The sequence below is a fragment of the Vulpes vulpes genome, chromosome 5 (assembly GCF_048418805.1).
Source record: "Vulpes vulpes isolate BD-2025 chromosome 5, VulVul3, whole genome shotgun sequence".
NCBI lineage: Eukaryota > Metazoa > Chordata > Mammalia > Carnivora > Canidae > Vulpes > Vulpes vulpes.
The window spans coordinates 108,954,354-108,981,615 of record NC_132784.1 but is presented as its reverse complement, the minus strand read 5'-3'; the positions used below and the strand labels follow the sequence as shown (position 1 = coordinate 108,981,615).

The 27,262-nt window shown below is 49.5% G+C and overlaps 1 protein-coding gene across 2 annotated transcripts; it reads left to right on the top strand.

Moving 5' to 3' along the window:
- On the top strand, positions 1-21,617 carry MGST3 (microsomal glutathione S-transferase 3). Of its 2 annotated transcripts, none has more exons than XM_025991275.2 (6): positions 1-262; positions 15,217-15,340; positions 17,361-17,434; positions 18,419-18,476; positions 20,589-20,661; positions 21,361-21,617. In XM_025991275.2, exons 2-6 carry the CDS (start codon positions 15,224-15,226, stop codon positions 21,495-21,497), a joined length of 459 nt encoding a protein of 152 aa, XP_025847060.1. In that variant the 5' UTR covers positions 1-262; positions 15,217-15,223; the 3' UTR covers positions 21,498-21,617. The 2 variants fall into 2 exon arrangements, with proteins under 2 accessions (XP_025847060.1, XP_072615691.1); XM_072759590.1 differs by lacking the exon at positions 1-262 and adding an exon at positions 9,808-9,964.
- The last annotated feature ends 5,645 nt before the right edge of the window (positions 21,618-27,262 follow it).

Genomic DNA, 27,262 nt, shown 5'->3' with positions numbered 1-27,262 from the left:
GCCACTGAGGCGTCTGCAGAAGGGGACTGACACACAGACTTGGGAGTAGGGAGGGGTAAGCCCTGAGGTGGATGGAAACTCAGCGTCGGCGGCCTAATCACCACGCAGAGGCTGGGCGCCCCAGCCGTGGGGGCGTGGCCTCGCGGGGCCGGGGGCGGGGCTTGGCGCAGGCCCCGCCCCCGCCCTGCCGGAGGCCCAGGGCGCGGCACCCTCACTTCGCTGCATAGCTGCGGTCTGCACCAGCCGAGCGGAGGTGACCCAGGTGAGTCCTCGCACCTGCGGGCCGCGGGAGCGCCGGCTCTCGGGGCACTTCTGCTGCAGGGCGAGGCACCGCCCGTACCTCTGCCGTCCCGCGCGGATTAGGGACGCGCTCCCTTTCCCCCGGCTGCTCTGTACGCTTCTGTCCACCTCTCCATCCCCTTTGACCTCCACCTGCCCTGCATCCTCCCGTGATGGGGTGGGTTTGGGCGTTGAAGTGGGGCCCACCCGGCTATCGGTAACTCAGGGGAGACTCTCAAGGTCAACTCTGTAGTGCCCTCCTTTGCTCTCCTCGTCTCCCTGGGCTGCGCAGACCCGGCGCTCCTGGCCTGCGCCTCCCCGAGCCCGCCTGACCTTGCCCAGTGCAGCTCCGGTGCAGAAGATGGGCGGGAGGGACCCCTAACTCTGGGAAATGAACAAGGGGCAGTGGAAGGGGAGGTGGGCGGGGGGCTGGGGCTACTGGGTAATGGGCACTGAGGGGGGCACTTGGGATGAGCACTGGGGATTATGCTATATGTTGGCAAATTGAACAACAATTAAAAAAAATTAAAAAAAAAAAAAAAAAGTGGGCGGGCGGGACACTGCAGGCCCGAACCGTAGCAAGTGCCCCGGGAGCCCTGCGCCTGCCGCGGGTGTGGACGTGTTGCTAGGGACCCGCCGGGAGAACCTCCCAGGGAATTGGGGTTGTTTTCCTCCTGCCTCTTAGGAACGTGTGCCCGTTTGTACTGGAAACCCCTGGCGTGGGTCTTTAACTACCGCTGCGCGAGAGCAGGAGGCTCTTGATGCTGCACACATGGGCTTTGGACTTGAGAAAACTCCCCCCCCTTATCTGTGTCCGTGCAGGGAGCCCTGGGCCGCTGCAGCGGGGCGGCTGCAGGGCGGTGGTAGCAGCGGCAGGAGACTCCTTGGTGAGTCATTCCCCTAAGTGGTGGCTTCTGCTCTTGCTGACTTTCCTTTCTGGCCTCCAGTTTATGAGCTACTTTGTAGCTTAAGGGACAAGTGACTGTGGAACAGGAAGCTGGGACCAGAGGGGTGGGGTAGGAGAGGAGTGACCGAGCAGGGGCAGCAATCCCTTAACTGGAGAAAGGGAGTCCAAAGGAAGGACACTTGCTGCTGTGCCCACGGATGACCCTTTGCAGGTGCTGTGGGCCTAGGCCTGGGCGGGTGCAATTGCTGCAGATTTGAGATCCCTCTGTGCGTGGGAGCTGCAGCAAGGACTTGTCTTGGGAAATCTGTCCATCACGGAGAGCCTGCAGTTTGTGGGAAGCACCCAAGGTTACCAGGTCAGAGTTACAAGACTATGTATGTGTTAGTCCCATGACTTCAGTAATGAAGAGCATAGAATCCTACTCCGGGGATCAAGAATGTTTATTCTCACAGGAGTTAAATTTAACCCAGTTAAATAAAACTAGCATCTAAAATCCAAACAAATACTTTTACCCCTGGGAAGGCATTTCTGTTAAGCTTCCATCCTGACACAATGTTACAAAAATAGAAAACTTTGTCAAGCAATTTTTTTCCCCCTGAACTGATGTTACTATATATAAAACAAATATACTAGAAAGATAACTGTGGCCTGCTATAGAAAGTTCCTTAGATTAAGGAGCAAAACTGGAGAAGGACAGTTCCCCCCCACCCCCCCAATATAGACTTCTGCTGTTGGCCTAGAGTCCTGAAGAGACACAGTCATGAAAGGTTAAATTTCCGAACCGGGAGGACAGCAGAGTGAGTGAACGTGCAGTAATGAAGTGCTTTAGCCCATTACCCAGAGATGTGTTGAAAAGCCCCTGGAGCAATCTGGAATGAAGTGGATGACAAATCATGCTGTCAAAATGCAATTTAGTGCCTGCTGCGCCGTTAGCTCTATTTAAACCTATTGCTCCCTATTTAATATTTAATATGTAAATATTCTGAATATAGATTCAGAATATATTTGTTGCCCGGTATTTGTAAGTGATGGTTGTTTCAAAAAATCTACCGAATGCTACAGTTTACACAGATGAATTCACTAACACTACTTAGAAGTGTACCATTCTCCTGAAAAAGAACCCAATAGTCAGTGGCTAGGAAATGACCATGTAAACGAGAATTCTTGTTTCCCTCACTGTCTCTTATGGTGCCTGTCTGCCTACCTACCTGTCTTTCCAAGGAGAAAAACATCAATGAGTAGACAGGAAAATTGCATTACCTTCTTCTTCTTCTTCTTCTTTTTTTTTTTTTTTTTTTTTTTGCATTACCTTCTAAGCGACATTTGGAAATACCTTTAAGGATTTCATCATTTGGGATTTTAAGTCTCCCTCTTTGCCCTCTGAGTTCTTGCCAGAGTTGGCCTCTTCATTAGCTGGAACTCGGGTTCTAATACTTTGGTGCCTTAGTTCACTTTTTTTTTTTTTTTAAGATTGTATTTAGGGGATCCCTGGGTGGCTCAGTGGTTTAGCACCTGCCTTCAGCCCAGGGCATGATCCTGGAGTCCCGGGATCGAGTCCCACATCAGGCTCCTTGCATGGAGCCTGCTTCTCCCTCTGCCTGTGTCTCTCATGAATAAATAAAATCTTAAAAAAAAAAAAAAAGATTTTATTTATTTATTTATGAGAGGCAGAGACACAGGCAGAGGGAGAAGCAGGCTCCCTGCAGAAAGCGTGATGTGGGATTCGATCCCAGGACCCCAGGATCATGATCTGAGCCAAAGGCAACTGCTCAACCACTGAGCCACCCAGCTGCCCCCACCCCCTCACCCCTTTTTTAGTAAGTGGTATTTTATTTCTCCAGCCAAAGCGATGTGGATGAATGATTTTGGCACAGCTTCATTCTAAGTACAGACTGGCACAAAGAGTTAGATCCCCCGTTTCGGGCAGGAACCAGCAGCCCCGGTAGTTCCTCCATCCACAGTGTCTGGTACCCTGGTGAGGACTCAGCAGCTGCTAAGAATTAACTACAGCCTGCCCACATTGCTTGTGATGGAAAATGCGAGTGGTGTCCCTGTGACTCATTTGAGATTTTTGTTTTCCTCTTGTGGAAGTCCGGGCTTATTTCCCTGTGACCTTCAGGAACTGCACAATGCCCATTAAGGTACAGGGTCTGCGGAAATCACAATATGACAAGAAGTACGGGTTTCTTTGCTCCTTGTAAGCCTGTACACCTAAAGATTGGAGGAAGCTTTTCCTTCCCAGAATCTCTCCTCTTGTCATACGGCTGTGCTGACACCCATTAAAAGAAATTTAAAAATAAGTTTCTTTTTTGGACCTCATCCAAGTTTTCTTTTTTTTTTTTTTTCTTCCAATTAGAAAGTTCTCAGGCTTTAATCAGTCACAGACTGGGAGTTAATTATTAGCTCTCTATCCCTGTTAATATATTTTATGCTCAGGAGAGAGTTTGGGGAGATAGAGAAATTCCAAAAGAGATCAGGTGTGGTCAGAGTTGCTCTGCAATCTCGTTAAGAGGTAGTAGAGGCAAGGGTTTGAAAACACAGAGTCTGGAGCCAGGCTGTCTGGCTGTGAGTGCAGGCTTCCTCTGTGATGGCTGTGTGACGTTGGACAGATTACTTAACTCCTCTGATGCTTCCTTTCCTCATCTGCACAATACAAGTAATATTATTTCATAGGGATGCTATGAGCAGTTAATATTGGTGGGCCACCCAGAACAGTGTTTGATATATAGTAAATAATATAGGCTGATAATAGGTATTATTAATAACAACTGATTTCTCCTAACCAGTCTTTTTCTGGTCTGTATGACTACTCATACCCTTCTAGTCCATACCCTTCAGACGCACTGGTGTCCTTTCTCTTCCTTACGCGAGCAAAGCCCTTTTCCTGGCTCCTGTGCACTTGATGTTTTCTCTCTGTGTCCTCTCCCGCCCATCACACGGTGTCCTTCAGAGCCTTCCTCTCAATCCGTTCCTGTCCCGTTTCATGGTCCTCCTGTGTTGTCTCTCTCCATGTCACGTGTCTCCTGGAGGGTCAGGACCTTCTATCCCAGTCTGGATCGTCATCGCAGCCTTGCACACCCCGCCACCCCTGTGTGGTGTCCTGAGTGTGGTGGGGGATAAAACAGGGAGGCAACCATTCCTGGAAGCAATACTGAAGGGGATGGTAGGTGTGGGCTTCAGGCAAGCACTCCACTTAGGTAAACTGTCAGTCCTACATTGACTGTGTCAGGTCAGCTGCATTTCATGCACTGTCAGGAGATTTTTATTTTCTTCTGTGTCCCATCGCTTCTCCCCATTCTTTCTCTTGCCCCCCTGAAGTGGGTGCCTTCAGACCACAGGAAATGCCCCGTGGCCTGCCACTGGGATCACATCTCCTGGGAGGTTCTGCTCCAGATGGCCCAGCATGGCCCAGGACGTCTAGGTGAGGTGCCAACCCATCAAGGAACTCTCACCCCATAGAGCCTTCTGTATCAAGAATCTGGGAAAGTTTGGCATCACACCAGCAGGGGAACCTAGGATTTGTTCTCTTGTTCCAATCTATTCGTAGTTTCTTGAGGAGCTGAATTACCAGTTTTTTCCAGGGGAGACTCCGTTCCATTCAGGCACTGTGTCTAGTGCCTTTTCACATAGAAGTCAGACTCCGGAGAAGACAAGAGCTGGTAATTTGCTTATGTGACCTTACCAGGGATTACTGTGTCCATGCCGGCTCGGCCCACTGAAGCAGAACTATTGTGAACCTGGGCTTCATGCTGACCCCCTCCTTTCCAGCTCCCAGCCAGTGAAGTTAGGTATTTATTGATTTCAGTATTGATGGTTCACCAACGTGTTGGAATTAAAACAATATGGGAAATTTGCCTTTTTTTTTTCTTTTTTTTTTCTTTTTTTTTTTTTGAGAGCGAGAGCATGAGCAGGAGGGGCAGAGGGAATCTATAAAGTTCAATATGTTTGGAATAGAATTCGAAATTCTATTAATTTTGAATAGAAAATTCAAAATTTTCCTTTAAAGAGACAGCTCTCCCACTTTTTTTTTAAGATTTTATTTATTTATTCATGAGAGAGAGGGGCGGGGGGGGCGTGGTGCAGACAGACATAGGCAGAGACAGGCAGAGGGAGAAGCAGGCTCCATGCAGGAAGCCCAATGTGGGACTCAATTCCGGGACTCCAGGATCATGCCTTGGGCTGAAGGTGGCACTAAACTGCTGAGCCATCCAGGGATCCCCTGATCTCCCACCCTTCTAACTGTCACTGTCCACTTCCCAAGTGTCCTGCGAGGAACATTGGTGAGGAATCAAAGAATATGAGGTTCTGGGGAAGTACCATTCTCTGACCTGCTTGCTGTTCGCCTCACCGAGTTAATGATTAAGTGCTGGATAAATAATTGTGTGCCTGTTGAGCTAACTTGTTTTTAGCCCTTGAAGAAACATCTATCAAATGTGCAGTGCAACGGTGAGGAGTGGTCATTTTTCTCACCTGGGTTATGATTCTTTCTTTTAAATGTCTTGGCCCCTTTTTAAAAAATCCAGCTGTCATGTGAAACTTTGGCACTCAGGCAGATCCCATTACCTGTTTCGTGTAGAAGTGGCCAGAAGTGGCATTTTCAAAATGTAGGGTGGACGCAAAGAAATCCTGTGATTCTTTCTTTTCCCCCATCATGGAAGCAGGGAATTACTTTGGTGTGGCTTCCATCCACATTCTTAAATTTCTCCATTGAGCTCTCCATGGGTTCATGAGGGTCAGCCGCCCTGGCTGAAATGATGTTGAAGATGGTTCATTTGTAGAAACAGAGGCAGAAGTGAGGCTGGGCAGTTGCCCTGAGGTGCTTTAAGCAGGCTGAGTAGACACCCAGCACAACCTCAGTTTTCTCTCTCTCTCTTTTTTTTTTTTCCAACCTCACAGTTTTCTGAACCACCTTGCACGTTGGGAAGTCCATTTGGGACCATCAGACCAGCCCTTTAAGGGACTGCCCTTGTGTTAGTCTCATGAACATGTAAAAGAAGGGACCACGTAAAAGGAAGATTGGATGAATGACAGAGGGAGCCAAATAAGAATTTTAAGGAAACACTGGGAAATGGCTCCAAGTCAGTGTGTGAGTGAGTGCTTGCCCACTGTCCCACTCCTGGGTGTATAAAGAAAAAAAAAAGACACCGCTGAGAAATTGCAGGACAATTTAGGGAGAACGATCTTGCAGATGGAAGTAGGGGGTGACCACTGTCCACGCTGGCTTTTGTCTGCTTGTTTGAGGGCAAAAAGAGAGCTGAAGGGTGAAATCCGTGTTCTCCCTTTAAAAAATCCAATTGAGGGATCCCTGGGTGGCACAGCGGTTTGGCGCCTGCCTTTGGCCCAGGGCGCGATCCTGGAGACCCGGGATCGAATCCCACATCGGGCTCCCAGTGCATGGAGCCTGCTTCTCCCTCTGCCTGTGTCTCTGCCTCTCTCTCTCTCTCTCTGTGACTATCATAAATAAATTAAAATTAAAAAAAAAAATCCAATTGATTTCACTTAGTAAAAGATAAGTTGATGTAACTTTGTGATTCAGAAGTAATAATTTGAGGCAAGTGCCCAAATCTATAAAGCTTGCCTCTTGCTCCATTTGTGCAATGTTGATTGTGCACTGGGGAGTTTCTTCTGGCAGCCAAGAGAGACGTGAGTACATAGTGAAGGAGAGCTTCATCCCCGGAGTGTTCTGGTGAATGTGGTTCAGGAAGTGTTCTGGGTCGTCCTTGAAACTGAAGGAACCCCTGCCCCAGAGAGAAGCAGGAACTGGAGGGAAGGTTGAGCAAAGCGTGGTGATGTTTCCAGAGAATCTGCCCGTAAAATTCCTCGAGGGGACTACTTCAGGCAGATGTCAGAATGCAAATTTGTGTTGCTCACTCAGGCACTCGAATGGGGCATGTCTTCTCATGGAAGCCCAGGCTTGATCACTTCTCAAGGGAGACCTGGCCTTGGGGCTTTCTTAAAATCCACTGGGTGTCTACTCACTGGCTGCGGAGACCTCGAGGCCCCACTGTCCTCTAATCTCCCCCTGGAAACCCACCTCGACCTGCGCTTTTCCCCTTCCCCACCTGCTTCAAAATACTGCTCCTCGTTTTCTTTCCTCGCCCTGACATATCCTCAAAAAATCATTTTCAGCTATTTAAAACTTTGATAAGTACAAAAGTTACAGGCAGAAATATTGCCGTTTTAAAATATTCTAGAAATAATTTGGTGGGTTTTTTAAAAGATTTTTTATTTATTCATGAGAGACAGAGAGAGAGGGACAGGGACAGAAGCAGGCTCCATGCAGGGAGCCGGACATGGGACTCGATCCTGGGACTCCAAAATCATGCCCTGGGCCGAAGGTAGGGTCTGAACCACTGAGCCACCCAGGGATCCCTAATTTGGTTTTCTAAAGTATTCTCAAGAAAGGCATCTATGGGGGCACCTGGGTGGCTCAGCGGTTGAGCCTCCGCCTTTGGCTCAGGTCATGATCCTGGGGTCCTGGGATCGAGTCCCACATCAGGCTCCCTGCATGGAGCCTGCTTCTCCATCTGCCTGTGTCTCTGCCTCTCTCTGAGTCTCTCATGAGTTAATAAGTAAAATCTTTTAAAAAAAAAAAAAAAAACAACAAAGAAAGAAATTAGGGCAGCCCGGATGGCTCAGCAATTTATCACTGCCTTCAGCCCAGGGCCTGATCCTGAAGTCCCAGGATTGAGTCCCACATCAGGCTCCCTGCGTGGAGCCTGCTTCTCTCTCTGCCTGTGTCTCTGCCTCTCTCTCTCTCTCTGTGTGTCTGAATGAATAAATAAATAAAATCTTTATAAAAAAAAAAAGGAATTCAATTGAAGAAAATAAAATCTAGTTTCTTTTAAGGCCTTCACTTTCATATACTTTCAACCGAACTATTCTGACTCCTCTCAAGACGGCCAGGAAACTGAAAGGATCCACACCTGCCACTGCTAATAAGGGAGAAGAGAACAGAAACCCTTCCGTCCTATTTCTGCCTTTCCCCAACATGTTCACTTTCATTTTGTAGGATAAATGTGCACCCAGTTTCTGATCCCTGCTGTGACGGGGGAAATCTGGAATTGGGTGTGTGTTTACTCGTTTGCCTGTTTCCCCCAGTAGAACACGGGCCTGGTGAGGGCAGGGACCAAAGTGTGAGCTCTTCATCTCCAGCTCAGGGCCCTGTGAGCGGTATACAGTAGGCACTCAGGAACCTTGGATGAGCAAGTGAGCGCACGCGCCCACGCGGGGATGAGCAAGCATCTCTGGCTGCAGTGTGGGCTTCAGGGACTGCAGTTGGCAGATGTCCCTGGTCAGCATCGGAAACCTGCTTCCTCCTGAATATTCCTGCTTTATCACGGCTGGCTCAGAGCTCGGAAAAAGAAGTGAAATATATATGGTTCTTGATTCTGTTTGCTGTTTGAAAATAGAGTTTAAATTATACGTTCTTTAAGGGAAATTATCATTGATTCAAACATGCGCTTTTATAATTGAATCAGCGCAGAGACAGTTGACGTAAACACACACATAATAGAGCCCGGGTAGCTCAGCGGTTTAGCGCTGCTTTCAACCCAGGGCCTGGTCCTGGAGACCCAGGATCGAGTCCCACATCAGGCTCCCTGCATGGAGCCTGCTTCTCCCTCTGCCTGTGTCTCTGCCTCTCTCTCTCTCATGAATAAATAAATAAAATCTTAAAAAAAAAAAAAGAATCTTGTGCGGAACATTTGCTGAGTGCCCACCGCGTGTCAGGCATCATGCTGAGCCCTCGAGACAGCGTCCCCGTATCTTCCTCACGACAACGACAAGCGCAGAGGCGGGCGGGTACCACCAGAGTCTCTATCTAACACATAAGGAAGCCGAGGTTGCTAAAACAGGTGGAGAAATCTTCCCAAGGACACGCAGCTAGGAGGTGTGAGAAGTGGGTGCTGAGCTTGGTTTCATTCCAGAACTTTATCCCGAGCTGCCAAGAGCACAGGGCAGGTGAGTGACAGGATACAGGCTGGAAGTGAGTCACCTGTGGCTGTTGGTTCCATCGCGATATATTGACTGTTCCTCTGAGTTCTCAGTTCCTGTCAGGCCACTTTCTGTAGTTTATTTATTTATATTTTTTTTGGTGTGTATCTGCTCATTTTTAAAATTACAGAAAGTACAAAGGAAAGTCTGTAATTCACCCATCTAGAAGTGATTATGCTGATGGTTTTATTTTTTTTACTTTTATTTTTTTTACGATTTTATTTATTTTTTAAAAATTTATTTATTTATTTATTTGTTTGTTTATTTATTTATTTATTTATTTATTCATGAGAAACAGAGAGAGGCAGAGACACAGGCAGAGGGAGAAGCAGGCTCCATGCAGGGAGCCCGACGTGGGACTCGATCCTGGGACTCCAGGATCACGCCTGGGCTGAAGGCAAATGCTGAACCGCTGAGCCACCCAGGCGTCCCTATGCTGATGGTTTTAATATTTTTTATTTTTTCTATTATGGAGAAAATTGAGATTATATTGAGATTATACAGTATATACGCCTTTTGAGGGTTTTTTTTTTAAACCTCTCATGCTGTATGTTAAGCCTTTTTCAACACCTTTAGTTGTGTGCACACCATTTTTAATGGTCATACTACAATATTCTGTTTTACAGGTGTACTATTTAATTTGTCCTCTTTGCTTGGCCATGGTGCCATTTCTGTCGTCGCTGTTATACATGGTGCTCAAGTGAACGTCTATGAACCACATCTGTCTGAGCCTCTGATTATAACCTCTAGCTTAGCTTCCCAGTGGAATTAATGAACCAAAAGGTATGAACGATGTGAAGAATATTAACCATCGTTAGGCTGTTCTCCAGACGGTTCCATCTTATACTTCCCCACCACCATGTCATAGTGCACACTAAATACGTTTAAATAGGTACCTAATGGGCAGCCCCGGTGGCTCAGCGGTTTGGCGCCACCTTCAGTCCAGGGCGTGATCCCGGAGACCCAGGATCAAGTCCCAGTCGGGCTGCCTGCATGGAGCCTGCTTCTCCCTCTCCCTCTGCCTGTGTCTCTGCCTCTCTCTCTGTGTCTCTCATGAATAAATAAATTTTAAAAAAAATAGGCACCTAAGTACATTTCTATGTATACAAATTAGAACTTCTCGTGTACACAGCGGGAGTGTGACCCACCTCGAACACAGTGTGATGATGAACAAACGCCGTTGTGCAGCTAAGCGGGTTGGTTACAAAAGACTCTACACCTGCTTTGGAAGTTGAGCTGCAAAGGGACTGTTAGACCACATGCCGTGAGTCTGGTGCCACCGCAGACACCAAAGTCTGGGGCAGAGATCCCCACCCAAGACCACCTTATCTCCTTAAGTCAATAAAAGGGTTGCTGGTGACACAGAGCCCGTATGTAATCAAATCAGCAAAATGCGGTGTGCTAAGCCAGAGAGGTGATGCAGCCTGTGGCCTGGTGGCTCTCCGTTGGCTCCAGGGCCGGGACAGCCTCGGGCTGCGGCCTCTGTCACCTGTGCTGCTCCCCTGCCCCCCGAACCAGTGAGCTCACCTGCACCCGAGCCCACCAAGGCCAACCTTTAAGGGGTGGGAACATCTGTGTCTTTGCCTTGGATTCCTCAGAGAAGGACTCAGCAAATGATAGGGTTTTTTTCGGCCTCAAGTTTTTATATATATGGTTTTGTTTTAAGATTTTATTTATTTACTCATGAGAGACACAGAGAGAGAGAGAGAGGCAGAGACACAGGCAGAGGGAGAAGCAGGCTCCATGCAGAGAGCCCGATGCGGGACTCGATCCCAGGACCCTGGGGTCACACCCTGAGCCAAAGGCAGACGCTCAACCGCTGAGCCACCCAGGGGTCCAGTAGGTGTTAAGAATGTGGAGTTCAATTGATTCTCTCTTTTTTTTTTTTTTAGATTTCATTTATTCATGAGAGACAGAGAGAGGCAGAGACACAGGCAGAGGGAGAAGCAGGCCCCATGCAGGGAACCCGATGCAGGGCTCGATCCTGGGTCTCCAGGATCACGCCCCGGGCTCAACCGCTGAGCCCCCTGGGCGTCCCAAGCTGATTCTGTCCCGAAGGGACAAGCCATAACCATTTTCCTGTCCCTATTGGATTTATGTGTTCAGCAGCCATGGTGACAGAGCTTTCTTCTGTGTTCTGACCTCCTCTTTCTTTGCTTCAAAGGGTTCTGGAGACACTTTTGAGGGGAACAAAAGGGAACTTAAATCGCCCAGGCACCTACTTTAAGCTGGGTGCCGTGGCAGGTGACAAGCATTGTGTCAGTTGGCGGTGTCATTCCTGAAAGCCACCTGGAGCCGCGGCTTGTCTGTTTATTCCGCAGGTGTCTATAGGGCCCACTGTGTGCTTGGCATGGAGGATGCCAGACAACGCGGTCTCCCCAGCCGCCCTAAGTGGCTGCCGTGGCTGGTTCAGTACTGATCACACCAGTTGGTGTCTGGAGCGGGACTCCTCATTTGGTGGGAGGGCGAGGGGGTGTCAAGGAGTGCTGTCTGCCCATCCTGTAGGAGGCATCCTGGGCTTTGCTTTTGTGCCTTTGCAGGTGCCTCCAGGGCTCCTGTGGGGAGAGGTTCAGGGAAAGTAGACCCCTTCCTCCCATCTGAGCACACAGCTAGCTACACGGTCTTTTGCAAACCACCCACTGTGGCATTGGCCTCTGGGTCCCCCACTGTATATTCTCTGCCCTTCAAAGGTACTTGTTCCTGGCTCTGCTTGCCTGTACCCAGATCCCTTTTCCCTCATACCCATCATGGTAGCAAAGTGGGAAGAGGGTAACTTTCACTAGAGTGTGCATGTCTAACAGCTTTAACCTCCCAGATTGCATGTACACTCTGGAAGAGGAGCTCAGTAGTAAGTATTGATTTCAGGTTATAAATTTTTGAGCAGTCGCCTAAGTGTGGCTCATTGCCTGCAACAGAAACATCTACTCAAAATGCCTGTCGTGCCTCTCAGCTTCCACCCCAAGCCCTTACAAACCAGAAAAACCAAGGGCAGTGACTGAGTCATGAAATTCTAATGTTTTGCCTGTGGCTGGGTTTTCGGGGCAGACCTAAAACCTGCTCTGGTCTTAGTTCTGCCCTCATTTACCTGAGCCTCCATTCCCGTTTCTGTGTAGTGAAGCTAAAGAGATTTTTGTGAGGGTTAAAAGTGCCACACAAACACAGGGTGACCCCCTGCTGCCGGGGAGCCTGGCATCCTGTCCAGAGGCTAGGATCTGGAAATGCACTCTCAACCTAGGACTCTCGACTTGCAAACTTTGACCTGAGCCAAGTGTGCTTCATTTACTGTCCTTAAGCAGGTGGCTTCTGACAGAGTGAGTGACAGCTTCATTTTAAATGACCTGTTTGGCAGAACTTTGTTGAGCACCAAGGACATCAGATAGGTTGGAATGCTCAGTCATTTCTATTCTCAAAGAGGTGTTCAGAATTCACCCTATATTTCCGTTTTAATAACTACTACCTCCCCGAGCTGATTTTCTAAATTTTGGAAGCAACTAAATTCTAGGAGGGAATGAGGGTAGGGAAGTGTGGAGGGCAGCCAAAGACCACCTGCTTTCTGCGGCCGTACCCAACGACAGGGAGACGGTGGCCAGGAGGCCAGTCCTGCACCGAGTCATGGCCACAGCCCTTTGCAGTGTGTCCCCCAACCCAGGAGCCGCTCAAGGTGAAGACTGTAGGAGGGGAAACTGGTGAGAATTATTGTGGATCCTGAGAAAGGGTGTGGGGGGAGGGAGGACAGACTCTAGGACTTCAGCCCTAAATGTCATCTTTGAGACCTAAGGGAAACGTCCTTTTAAAGAACTCAGCGGCCTTCTGACCCCAAACTGCACACCGAGAAAGGTGCTGTGACTCTGACACTGGTGCCGGCTCTCAATCTCCAAGTGGGATTAAAATGGGGACCTTGGGGGGCAGCGGGGTGGCTCAGTGGTTTAGCGCCACCTTCAGTCCAGGGCGTGATGCTGGAGACCCAGGATCAAATCCCAGGTTGGGCTCCCTGCATGGAGCCTGCTTCTCCCTCTGCCTGTGTCTCTGTCTCTCTCTCTCTCATAAATAAATAAAATATTTTTTAAAAAAGGGGGGAGAGGGGGACCTTGGAACCAAACTGGAATCTAAATTGGAATCCCAGCTCTGGTGCCTTCTATTTTCGACCCTGGGAACATGCCGTAACCTCTGGGTCCTTTTCGGAAATGGGGATATTCTATCTTGCTGGGTTGTTGGCTAGGGTGACTAGAAATGCTTTGGGGCGGGATCCCTGGGTGGCTCAGTGGTTGAGCATCTGCCTTTGGCCCAGGGCGTGATCCTGGAGTCCTGGGATCGAGTCCCATGTTGGGCTCCCTGCGTGGAACCTACTTCTCCCCTCTGCCTGTGTCTCTGCCTCTCTCTCTGTCTCTCTCATGATAAATAAATAAAACCTTAAAAAAAAAAAAGAAATGCTCCCAGGCCCACAGGACAGGTCGCAGTGAGCGGTTAGCAGGGCTGGAAACTGCAAACCCCACGTGGGAGCTGCTGGCCGGTGGGTGGGCAGGAAGGCTCCCGGGAAGCGCCGGGGCTCTCTGTCCTGCCTGCCTCACCTGCCTGCTGCCCGGAGCTCAGGGAGGTGGAGGGGCGGCTCAGCTTTACCTGGGCATTATGAGGGCTTCCCCCCACCTGCCAACTTCTCTTCTCCCTGATGGCCAGTCTGTTTCTTCTCTTTTCTTTCCTTCTGGGGCAGAACAGTAGCTAAAAGAGCTGAAATTGCAGAACACGGAAAAATGCCGACAATTAGCCTTTTCTCCATCTTAGGGTGAAATGTTTCAGGTATACAGCAAAGTTGGAAGAATTATATATAGGGACCGTCCCTAAAGCCACCACCTAGTTCCCATGATTGGCGTGTATCGTCATTTCTTGATGCATTTCAGAGTAAGTGGCAGGCACTGGACATGTCCACGGGGGGGGGGGGGGGTGGGCTTTGAGCTGAAGACTTGATGAGCAGCTTGGCTCCCCCGAGCCGCCCCGAGCCGGGTCTCCTGGCAGCGTGACAGGCTCAGAGCCACGCTCTTCTTTCAGAGCGCTAGCACTGGGTCTCCTACCTGCGGTACGTGTGCTGCTAAACCAGTATGTGCCCCGGGATCAAGGGGCGTCCCACGATCCCTGCCCTCGGTGTCCCCCGTGCCACAGACACACAGAGAACTTGGAAGCATTGTTTACTTACTGTTTCGTACTCTGCTTCCCTCTCCCTCCCTCCCTCCCTCCCTCCCTTTCGCCCTGCCTACCTCTCTCCTCTCTGTCTCTTTTAATACATCCTTTAGGATTTTGCCACATTAAACCTTTTTCTGAAAGTGGTTTGGAAGCAGCCGTGTCCTACAGCAATGCCTACTGCACTGGTGCAGCCACGTCTTGCCAACGTCATGTTCATCAGGAGAGAACGTGATGTGCTCGCACACCTTTCTCTGTGTACATTGCGTGATTAAATAACAGTTTGATTCTGTTGTGTGATGCATGGTAATATCTGCAGCTGCCTCTTAGAAACATCATGTTTACTCCCACCTTTTTGATCTGTGGGTATACCTTTTTTTTAAAATTAATTAATTTATTTATTCAGAGAGAGAGGGAGAGAGAGGCAGAGACACAGGCAGAGGGAGAAGCAGGCTCCATGCAGGAAGCCTGATGCGGGACTAGATCCCGGGTCCCCAGGATCACAGCCCGGGCTGCAGGCGGCGCTAAACTGCTGCGCCACCGGGGCTGCCCGGGTATACCTTTTTAAAAAGATTTTATGTATTTGAGGGACAGAGTGAGTGGGCGAGAGAGAGCACAAGCCAAGGGAGAGGGAGAGGGGGAAGCAGACTCACCGCTGAGTAGGGAGCCTAATGTGGGGCTGGATCCCAGGACCCCAGGATCATGACCTGAGCCGAAGGCAGACGCTTCACCCCTGGAGCCACCCGGCTCCCCTGCAGGTATAGCTTTGCAGGTAATGAAGCGCTGTACCTCCATGCTCCAGGCCTCCTACCCTGGGTCCCTCCAGTGCGGGGTGGTACCCTAATGTCTTCTTCCTTCCACAGAGCCAGCATGGCTGTCCTCTCGAAGGAATATGGTTTCGTGGTTCTAACCGGTGCTGCTAGCTTCATAATGGTAGCTCATCTAGCCATCAACGTTTCCAAGGCCCGAAAGAAGTACAAAGTGGAGGTGAGTGGAAACCTAGAGGGGTTGGGGCAAGACCTTGTTCTCAGTGGTGGAAGGAGAGGTGAGGCTAGGGATCAGCACTGCAGTCTGAGAACTGCACCTCCTGGAAATGCTGCTCCTTCCCAGCAAGAAGAAGGCAGGAAACCGGGGAGGGTGGGGGCACTGCTGGGGAGCAGTCTCCACCGTGTTTTCACCTGGTCTCTTCCGTAGAAGGACCAGCTGTGCTGGGGCAAGGACAGTATGGCTTTTGGCCGGAGCTCTGTGCCCAGGAGAGTGTTATTTTCTAAAGAGGGTTAAACAAGCAGGCCTACATCAAACCAAAAAGCTTCTGTACAGCAAAGGAAGCTGCCAACAAAAATGAAAGGCTTCAACCAGTGAATGGGAAGAAATATTTGCAAATGATATAATAATGATAAGGGGTTCATTTCCAAAATATATAATTCACGCAACTCAAAAAAACCCCAAACAACCCAATTACAAAAATGGGCAGAGGACCTGAACAGCTATTTTTCTAAAGACTACGTACAAATGGCCAACAGGTGCTCAGCATCACTCATCATCAGGGAAATGCAAATCAAAACCGTGATGAGCTATCATCTCACACCTGTTGGGGAATGGCTATCATCAAAAAGACAAGAAATAACCAAAGCTGGCAAAGATGGGGAGAAAAGGGAACACGCTGTTGGCGGGAATGTGAATTGGTGTGGCCCCTATGGAAAACAGTGGAGGATCCTCAAAAAATTAAAAATAGAACTACTGTAGGCTCCAGCAATTCCACTTCTGGGTATTTATCCAAAGAAAAGGAAAACACTAGCTCCAAACGACATGTGCACCCCCGTGGTCATTGCAGCACTATTTACCGTAGTCAAGACATGGAAGTAACGTAAGTGTCCGTCAGTGGATAAAGACGGGGAGGTGTGTATACAGAATGGAATATTACTCAGCCAGAAAAAAGAACGAAATCTTGCAACAACATTGCTGGACCTTGAAGGCAAGTGCTAAGTGAAATCGGTCCGACAGAGAAAGCTAACATTGTATGACCTCACGTATATGTAGGATCGAAAAAATGAAAAGTCTACAGGGTACAGCATGGCAGCTATAATTAACTCTATACTACATATTTGAAAGTTGCTAAGAGAGCAAATCTTAAATGATCTCAAAAGATAAATAATCTCCAGCTATGGTAACAAGACTTACTGTGGCGATCATTCCACGATATATGCATATATCAGATCGTTACGTGATACACCTGAAAGTAATATAATGTATGTCAATCATACTTGGAGTTTTAAGAATAAGTAATAAAGTGAACTAAATAAAGAGGGTTAAATGGCAAGTCTTTCGGAATGTGCCACTTTAAAAATGATGTCTTAAGGTCATTTTCCGTTTCCCAAATAGAGGAGAAATGTGTGGTGCTGAGGTTAGCCTGGGCTTAGACGTCAGATATAAGAAGGAGGTCTATTAAATGCTTCCTTTGGTTCCAATTGATCTAAAAAGGGATGATTACTGAGGTCGTCCCTGGTGAGCAAATTTAAATGCCCATTTCTGTTTAGCACCTTATCATGAGACTCTGACCAGAGCTTCTTTGAAAGTTTTCATATTGATTTTTTTTTTTTTAACGGATCCATCCATTAAAATTCTCTCTTCTGTTCCCCCATCAAGGAAAATCTTAAAAGGTTGTGAGACCTGATAACTCTTGGCAAGGGGCTCTTTACCTGTGGGGTCTTTGTGATGCATCGGAAATCCAGCAGTGATGGCACAGTGTCAAGGGCACCGAGTCTGGCGTAAGCTGCCTTCATCCCTTGTGCAACTATTGCACAGACGTGCCCGCTCTTAGGACTGCTTAGGTCTAGAAATGCGCTGATTCTGCTTCTCAGAGTTGAGACCCTTGTCGCTGCAAGTATTTAAGCAGAGAGTGATCATCTGTCTGTCAAGGGGATGGGAGGAGATGCTGGAGGATAGGTTATCTTTTGGATTGGCTGTAAATCAACACTGAGTGCTATTCTTGACCTTTGATCCTCAGTATCCCACCATGTACAGCACGGACCCCGAAAACGGGCACCTGTTCAACTGCATTCAGCGCGCCCACCAGAACACGTGAGTGTCAGCCCCGCGGGGCTCCGGGGAGGGCCTCAGGGTGCAAGCTCTTGGCCCCGGCCCCTCGGCCATTGATCGGCCCTGTTTGCCGAATAGCAGGTGTGGTGATGATCATGGGCACCTCATTAAAAGGGTCGTAAAAAAGAAATAGGTGTGTGAACAGATCGATCACTCAGAGTTGTTAGGATAGTGGGGTTCTGGAAAAATCTGTTTTTTTTTTTTTAATTGTATTTGTTCATTCATGAGAGACATGGAGAGAGAGAGAGGCAGAGACACAGGCAGAGGGAGAAGCAGGCTCCATGCAGGTAGCCCGACGCAGAACTCGATCCTGGGTCTCCAGGGTCATGCTGTGGGCTGAAGGCAGCGCCAAACTGCTGAGCCACCTGGGCTGCCCTGGAAAAAATCTTTTCAAAGATGTCTTTCAAGTTGCGTGGCCCTCCTACCGCATTTGCAAGGTGTCCTAGCTAAGCTGACCTAGAATCGCCCAGCCCCGGGCAGGGAGCAGGCGTGAGCCCCAGAAGGAAATCCGGGGTTCGCCCCTGCCTTCCTCACCAGCATGTTGGGGCTGTGGTCTCCCGCTCAGTGTGTTCTGAGTTACCTTTAATCCAATGCAGGGAAAAGATGGTGGATCCTGCTAGTTGGGGGGGCATCTCTCCCCTCTCAGTATTTAGTTTTACTCTCAAGTGTCTAACTCGGCCATGGCTCTGGAGTTTTACATAGACTGGGGACACTTTTTTTTTTTTTAAGATTTTATTTATTTATTCATGAGAGACACAGGTAGAGAGAGGGGCAGAGACACAGGCAGAGGGAGAAGCAGGCTCCCTGCAGGGAGCTCGATGCAGGACTTGATCCCAGGACTCCAGGATCACGCCCTGGGCTGAAGGCAGGTGCCAAACCACTGAGCCACCCAGGGATCCCCATTTTTTGTTTTTGTTTTTTTTTTGTTTTTTTTTTTTTGTTTTAAAAGTTCTCTGTCTATTCCAGGTTGGAAGTGTATCCTCCGTTCTTATTTTTCCTAGCGGTTGGAGGTGTTTACCACCCGGTAAGTTTTTCCAAGGGGGTTTTCATCTGGATTTAGCTCGCTGAGCTACTGGGGAGGAAAGCGGGGAATGGACATTGAATGAACATCTTCAATGTCCGTTTAAAAGAATTTCATTCGGGGGCACCTGAGTGGTTCAGTCAGTGAAGCACCTGCTTTTGGCTCAGGTCATGATCCCGGGGTCCTGGGATCGAGCCCCACCTCGGGCTCCTGGCTCAGCGGGGAGCCTGCTTCTCCCTCTCCTTCTGCTGCTCCCCCTGCTTGTGCTCTCTCTCTTGCTACCTCTCTCTCTCTCTCTCTGAAATAAAGTCTTAAAAATATAATAGCTTTATTCAGTTACTGTTACAAAGTTCTTTAAAGTAGGTAGGACCTTCCCCATGTTTTACAGATAAGGAGAAGCCTCTCGGATACTATGCAACTGTCTCGAGCACACAGCGACACACAAAGTTAGAAGTATCAGAACTTGAACCCAGGTCTCTCTGATCCTGGAGGGTCTGTGTCCCTAATTTTCAGGTGCCACACTCAAACACTGACAGATCACCTGAAGTTACGACGGTGAACAAACCGGGCCAAGACACCTGGTTTGCTTTTAGCTGTGGGGTCACAGACAAAAAGCAGTAAGTCCAGATGGCGCTGCGTGCCACGGAGGAGAGGAGAGCAGGGCAGGTGGAAAGGGAATCTTGGAACAGGACAGAGCTGTGAGTGGGGTGGTCGGGGGAGGACTGTGCGTGCTGCTCAGGTGACAGGCAAAAGTTACAGAAGGTGAGGGAGCACGTCTTCCGGGCAACGGGCGAGGGCAAGGCCCTGACTGGTCAGCAGGTGGCAGGGGCAGGTCACAGGGCCCAATAGACCACCACAGACCTCATGGGCGGGAGACGTGGTCTGCACGGTACCTTGAACTTCAGGAAAGCCAGTTTATTGGAGCCAGGTTAGGTGCCGGTTGGGTCTCACCATGGACACAGGCCAGTGTCCCCTTAACTGAGCTCTGAGCCAAGTGCTGGGACTTCTCCTTTCTGGTTCTCAGCCTTACACGAGCCTCTGGTCCACACCCAAAGGGCCTTGGGTTTCGTTATAAGCCGCCAGAGTGGCACGTCTTTGGTTCCTGACCTGAAGTTCTGTTTTTTCAAAGAAACATCTGCTAATGTCTTCGAGATGATACTTCTTTCTGGGGCCTCTGAGGGGCCCCCAACCTAGCAGGTGGCTAGACGAGCTGGTCTAAAGAGCTTAGCTGGTCTTTCTAGTTAGGCATCACCACGTGTCCATCCCGTCTGCTTTCCTGTGCCTCTTCCCTGGACCCTGTTCCTCATGCTCCATTCTTCCGAATACTCTAGAACTAGTCTGAGGACAAGCACCGATGTCAAGTCCTAGGTCGGTGGTAACCGTGTAGCATGACAGCCAGGCTCAGTCTGGCAGGGGCCAGGTTGCAGAGGGTGACTTATGGGCCTGGGGCTTCACACACCTGATAGTTGACTTTACCCAAAATCAATTAAACAAACAAAAAAACCCTAAAGTACTCGCCTTACCCCCCATGATGCCACTGATAAATTGCAGAGGCGCTTGGAGACGGTGGCGTGCGATGCTTCACGTGCCCACACGGCCTCCCGTCCTCTCCTGCCTCCTTTGGACTCAGCGGGTCCCCCCAGGGTGGTGCTCAAGTAGGACTTTCTGTGTAAGTTTTACTCTTTCTACTCAAGGGTGTCGGGAAGGGGAAGACATCCCCCTCCAAGACCGCGTATTCTGGGGGGACAGCATGACACCCTCTGCCTACTTCTTCTAGCGGCAGCACTCGGGTCCTGCCCTGGGGTCAGTTCTCTCCTGGGGCTCACCCTTCGGCCCCCGGGCCTGTCTCTCCCTGTCCTGTGCTCCTGGACAAGGAGTTCCCCAGGGCAAGCCAGGAGCTTCCTTCCATCCCATCCTCTCCCCATCCACGAGCAGTTCACAGAAGAATCACACCTCTTTGATTTTCCTGCGACACACGACATACCTCTGCCCCAACTGTGGTGGGGGAGCATTTTACCAAGTCCCTGGATGTTTTGGTAAAACGTGGTGTCACCAGCCCTGGATGTTAAGCCCTGTTGGTTTAATGCCAGTACTAATGCAGCCCTTTTCTTTTAGCGTATAGCTTCTGGCCTGGGCTTGGCCTGGATTGTTGGACGAGTTCTTTACGCCTATGGTTATTACACAGGAGGTAAGTACCTATTGACGTCTGCCAAGGAAGCAAATTTAAAACCCTGTGCTGCTCTATTTTTCTTGTTAGCAGGGCTTTGAGAAAAGGGGAAGTACCTTGATATTGAGGTGAAGGGTCTGGTATCTCCCTTCTTTTTACTAACCTTTGAAGAGCAACAAAACTTATTTTTGCTGAACATTTTGTATGTGTCAGTCGCTGCTCTAAGACCTTGGTGTAAGCTAGGTAACCAGATAGCAATCCTAGGATGCAGACAGTACATCCTGTTCTATAGCTAGGAAACTGAGGCTCGGAGCTACTAGTGTACACTGCTAAGCCAGGATTTAAAGCCAGGCAGCCTGACTCCGGAGCCCCTGCTCCTGACTCGCTGCTCTCGGTGGTGTCGTTGGGAGAGAAGGGGGAGAGAGACTCTTTGGGCTGTACTTCCCTCTTGAAAGCAGGGGAACACCCCCAAAGATCCTGGAGCAAAGCTGCTCTCATTATTATCCCATAATTCTTTTAAGGTCCAAATAATACCGCTGCAACACCTTTCTTTGCACACAGTATCTGACATACTGACAGCTTTAGGCCAAATGTTGGTTGACCTCGGCCAACCAGATGGTCCTTTGTGCAACCCCAGACGCCTCGACAGAAGGCTTGTGGATGTTGACAGCTATGTGCTTCCGACACCTCTAGTCACCCCTGCTCCTTCTCCTGTTTCAGAGCCCAGCAAGCGGAGTCGGGGAGCCCTGGGCTCCTTAGCCCTCATCGGCCTGATGGGTACCACGGTGTTCTCTGCCTTCCAGCATCTTGGTTGGGTTAAAACTGGCTTGGGCGGTGGATCCAAATGCTGCCATTGAAGAATGACAAGATGTTTAAAAACTCATTCATTTTGAGTGACTTACTTTTATTTTCAGTTATGTTTTTTTTTTTTTTTCTAAATATAATAAAAACTTACCTGGCATTAGCCTCATACCTAACCCTGACTCGGTCACTGATTTCTCTTTTGAGTCTTTGTCAAAAAGAAGTAGCCTGTTCCTACTAGAGGAGAGAGGCGATGGGTACTGAGCCCCCTCTTCCCTGCCAGAGGGTGTTTACTTAGGTGAAATTGGGGAAATGTCTGATTTTGGTAATAGGCTCATAATCATGCCGCAGCTGTGAAAAATTGGCACCGCGGAAGAAAAGTCTTTTAGCCTGAGTTTAGGATATAAGATTATCTTACCACTTGGCTGTTAACATGTACAGTAACAACAAGGATTTTTGTTTTTGTTTTTTAAGATTTTGTTTATTCATTCATGAGAGAGACAGAGAGAGAGGCAGAGACACAGGCAGAGGGAGAAGCAGGCTCCGTGCAGGGAGCCCGACACAGGACTCGATCCTGGGCCTCCAGGATCACGCCCTGGGCTGAAGGCAGATGCCAAACTGCTGAGCCACCCAGGGATCCCAAGGATTTTTGTTTCAATTTTTATTAAAATTTCTATTTAATTTCTACTAAAAACTAAATTTTAAATTTCAGTTTGTTAAGCGTCCGACTCTTGATTTCAGCTCAGGGCATGATCTCAGCGTTGTAAGATCGAACCCTGCATCAGGCTCTGTGCTAGGCATGGAGGCTACTTAAGATTCTCTCCTTTTCCCTCTACCCCTCACCCCACTCTATGTCTCTTTCTAAATAAATAAAATTTTTATTTTTTAAATTTTTAAAAAGATTTTATTTATTCATGAGAGACACACAGAGAGAGACAGAGACACAGGCAGAGGGAGAAGCAGGCTCCATGCAGGGAGCCCAATGCGGAACTTGATCCCAGGACCCCGGGATCATGCCCTGAGCTGAAGGGAGATGCTCAGCCACTGAGCCACCCGGGTGTCCCAATAAATAAAATTTTTAAAAAGATTGGTTCTATTGCTTAAAAGCTAAAGCTCTAGACTAACTTTAAGTTATGAAACTTAATAGAGATACAGAGATCTGATTACGTATGTCCAACTGGGGAAGGACTTTTTCTTTTTTTAAAAAAATTTATTCATGAGAGACACACAGAGATAGAGGCAGAGACACAGGCAGAGGGAGAAGCAGGCTTCCTGTGGGGAGCCTGAAGTGGAACTTGATCCTAGGACCCCGGGATCATGCCCTGAGCCCAAGGCAGATGCTCAACCACTGAGCCCCTTGGGGAGGACACCTTAACAACAAAATGTAGAAAACTAAACAGGCTCAGTTGACCTGGAGCAGGATGCTGGCTGGCAAAATGAGAGGGCTGCCCCGGGGTGAATGTGGCTGTGAGCTCCATTAACAGTAGTGCACTGTCTACACCTGTGCTGCCAGTACAGTAGCCATGAGCCACATGTGACTGTTTACATCCAAATTTATAAAATGTAAGTAAAAGCTCTGTAACTGCTCTCGTCACATTTCAAGTGCTCACTAGTCTGTGAGAATGAGAGATGGGATCTGCACCCGCACCCAACTCTAAACTCCATGCTTTCCCCATTACTTCTCCATCACTTACAGCTGGAATGTTCTGGTTGGCCACGGGACATGGTCAGCCGTGGCCTCATGACCACCTGGAGCGCTCCAGCCATTGGGTGAGCAGCCTGGAGGGACCAGTGTACACTCTGCCGTAGTTCATGAGAAGTTTTCCCCAGCATGGAGCAAAATAAGGAAAATGAGGACCATTTTCATAAAGCTTTAACTTGCATTCTTTTTTTCTATTAAAATGTCCATAACTATAGGGATGTCTGGGTGGCTCAGCGGTTGAGCGTCTGCCTTCAGCCCAGGGCATGATCCTGGAGACCCGGGATCGAGTCCCACATCGGGCTCCCTGCATGGAGCCTGCTCCTCCCTCTGCCTGTGTCTCTGCCCCTCTCTCTCTCTGTGTCTCATGAATAAATAAAATCTTTAAAAAACATAAAAAATAAAATGCCCTTTATAAAAATGATGGTGATGATGAATGGTATTTTTGGTCCAGACTTGAACAAAATTAAGACTTTATAATAGGCTAGGGTTATGGTTTTGGTTTTTCGTGTTTATTTCTTCATGAGAAGCACACGTCAGATTAGAGAGCTTGTGGTTTCCTTTCTCGTCACACGAAGTTTGGGTGTCAAAGATGCAACCCAGGGGAGGCCTGGGGACCATGTGGCATTTTCACCTTTGAAGTCTTGACGGGATGCTTTACAAAGTCACGTGATCCATCGTCATTTTGCTGTTACAGAATGGGCTCCAAGGGGGTTTTATAAGGAAGCCCACCACGTGAAATGGTGCTGTGGTTGGAGGGGGCACCCAAAGCGGTGCCTCATTTCCCCAGGCCCCCTCGGTCCCCAGGGCTTGGCCAAATCCAGCCTGCAGATCTCTGCCATAGGGAATCACCAGGTCTGACAAGCTACTTAAGGTTCAATTCCCTTGTCACCTGCAAGGGGAAAAAAAAGGGTGTAGGAACTGCCGCTCACTCTTCTCTGGCAATGTATGTTCCAAAGGGTGGGTTTATTTCTATAGAGAAGCACATTCTGGGCTTCGCGGTAGATGGAAGCTAGAGAACCAGACTGGGCTAATTTATCCACATTGCAGTGCAGGTGACCCTCATCACGGGAAGTGGTGTGCCCTTGGCCAGGCTGGTTGGCCTCCCTAAGTCTCAGCTCCCCCAGCTCCAAGTTGGGAAAAACGAGGACACTTGGTATACAAAGTTCTTGAGGATTGAATGACAGTCCGTGCACCGTGCACCGTGCAGCCCAGGCCTAGGGCCTGCTCGGTTCCAGGCCTAGCTGTGGGGAGCGCCGGCGCTGCCTGCTGGTGAAGCTTCATTCATTGGAGTCGGTAACCCAGTGACCTACCCTCTTAGGATCCAAGGGGCCCCAACTCCCCTCTTCGTCCCCCACAGCACTCGCCCCCAGAAGTGGTCTCCTAACTCACTCGAAAACAACAGTGTCTCCAGTCCTTGGCTCATAAACAGCACTGTTCGAAAGAACCATCTGACACTATAGGAAGATTTGACATCTGCATTTGTCCAACACAGTACCCGTGTACCCGTGCCCGTGTGCAGCATTAGGTACGTGCAATGTGGCTGAAGTGAGTAAAAAATGGAATTTTTCTTTAATTTTAAGTAAACGTAAGTAGCCACATGTGGCTCGCGGTGACTGTCCTCACGCAGCACAACAGTAAAGCAGTGGTTCTCCACCTGTCTGCTGAATCCAGCTTGGCAGGGACCACCCAAATTTGGATGACCAGGCCATACCCCTGATCAAGTAATTAGAATTTTTTTTTTTTAATTTTTAAGAATTTTTTAAATACAGAAGTTTCTCTGGAACAACCAAAGTTCAGAACCATTGCTCTAAGGGCAGCATTTGGCCAACTATTGTGCGTAAGAATCCCCTGGGGGTCTTGTTAAAATGCAGATCCTGGTCCTTAGGTCTAAGGGGACTTGGATATTCTGGGGGTCTAACAGGCAGACGCTGCTGGTCCCTGGGCCACCCTGAGTAGCGATGGGATCCATTCACTTACGCAAGCAGTACTTTCCGTGAGCCCAGCGGCCTGACAGTTGTGGCTCTGAGAGCTGGCATGTCTGGAATGGAGTAAAAAGTGAGAGCCTCCATTTTTTTTTTAAAAAAAAGCTCCATTTTCTATCCTAAAACCAATGGCCGATCAACTCCTGGCCTGGCCAAAAGAACGCCTGGACTGGGCAGGGAGCAGCAACCGTCTTACAGGTCACCAGGAGGCAGGGGTCGTTTGCAGTTCATCCCTGTAAGAAAGTCCTTGGAGACAGAAATGCCCAAAAGGTAATAGTGGTTTCCCCTGGAAGAGAACAGACGAGGAGGGAGAAAGTGACCAGGTCGGCGTTTCTGGAATGTGCGGTGTCAGCATCATTACTCTTTCCGGCAGGTGTGCAGGGCCGCAGCCGGCGACACCCTGGAGCGCACTGTGGACCATGCGGGGTGTGGCCGCCGAAGAGCGCTGCGCCTAGTCCTAATCCCAGAAACCTGAGTGTCACTTTCCAAGGCAGGAAGAGGCGTGCAGGTGCGCTTCAGGTGAGGGCCGAGCTGAGAGGGGTGGATGGTCCTGCTGCAGCCGGTGGGTGGGCTCCAGATGCCATCCCTTGTGTCCTCCTAAGAGGGAAGCAGGGGGAGCTGAGGATGCTAAGCTGTTGGCCTGTGACACGGAGGAAGGGACCACGAGGCACGGAATGCAAGGGATACTCGGGATGCTGGACAAGGCAAACTCAGGGACTCTCTCCTGCAGCCTCCGGAGGAACCTGGTCGTTTTTTTTTTTTAATAAATTTATTTTTTATTGGTGTTCAATTTGCCAACATATAGAATAACACCCAGTGCTCATCCTATCAAGTGCCCCCCTCAGTGCCCATCACCCAGTCAGCCCCACCCCCCGCCCTCCTCCCCTTCCACCACTCCTAGTTCATTTCCCAGAGTTAGGACCTGGTCCTTCTGATGCCTGGATTTCAGTCCAGGGAAACCACTCCGGGCTCCAAGTAGGAGGTTTGGGGTCACTTGTCACAGTGGCCCTGGGAAACCAGTACAGGCCATCTAGGCCCTGGGAAACCAGTACAGGCCATCTAGGTTCCAGAATGGGGAAGGCAGGCAGGAAGCACACGAAGTGAAGCCCCACCCACCTGGCTCCCCCCATTGTTTCTTCCTCTCAACATCAGGGCCAGTATCCTGCTTCGGTTTCGGTTTCAGTTTCGGTTTCTCAGGAGCACTCACTGAGGACGGGGCAGTAGGAACACAGCGAGGATCCAAAGGCCGGTTCCCCCTCCCCTGCCCTCTTCTCTTTAGAGGAACTTCAGCTCCCACTGTGTGAGTCACAGGAGCGCTGCCCGCCCCCCAACCCCCTGGCCCGAGACCCACCATGGGATCACTCTTGGCCTTGCTCCCAACACCTCCGTGCCCTCCGTGCAAATAAGCACCAAGAGGCTGGGGCGCCTGGGTAGCTCAGTCAAGCATCTGCCTTCAGCTCACATCGTGATCTCAGAGTCCTGGGATCGAGCCTGAGCCAGGCTCCCCGCCCAGCCAGGAGCCTGCTTCTCCCTCTCCCTCTGTGCAATCTCTCAAATAAATAAATAAAATCTTAAGAAAACAAAAAAAACAAACAATACCGAGAGGCTGATGCAGTTGCACTCATCCTCCAAAATTACAGTATTGGCCCATCATAACACACCATGAGATGTGGGCCCCGGGAGGCCAACCATCCCTTACCCGACTACTAAATCAGCTACTGTGCTGGTTCCTTCCATGTGCCAGCCTGACCGGGCTAAGGCATGACCAGATGGCTGATAAAACAGTATTTCTGGGTGTGCCTGTGAGGAGGTTTCAGCCACTGAGTTGGTGAACTGAGGAAGGCAGGTCTCTTCCCGGGGTGGGTGGCCATCGCCCAATCTGGGCAGGGCCCAACCAGAACAAAAAGAGGGAGAAAAGGGGAGTTTGATCTCTGCTGGAGCTGGGACATCCATCTTCTCCAGCCCTCGGCCCTCAGACACCAGCACTCCTGGTTCTCAGGCCTTGGGACTCAGACTTAAAACCCTCGGACCCCTCGGGTTTCAGGCCTTCAGACTTGGACCGAATCACGTCACCCGCCTTCCTGGGTCTCCACCTTGCAGATGGCACGCTGTGGGCTTCCTCGGCCTCCATGATCTG

Coding starts and splice junctions, on each gene's coding strand:
- MGST3 (XM_025991275.2), top strand. CDS start 15,224: ATGGCTGTCCTCTCGAAGGAATATGGTTTCGTGGTTCTAACCGGTGCT. Junction 15,341..17,360: donor GAAAGAAGTACAAAGTGGAG/GTGAGTGGAAAC, acceptor TTTGATCCTCAG/TATCCCACCATGTACAGCAC. Junction 20,662..21,360: donor CTATGGTTATTACACAGGAG/GTAAGTACCTAT, acceptor CTCCTGTTTCAG/AGCCCAGCAAGCGGAGTCGG.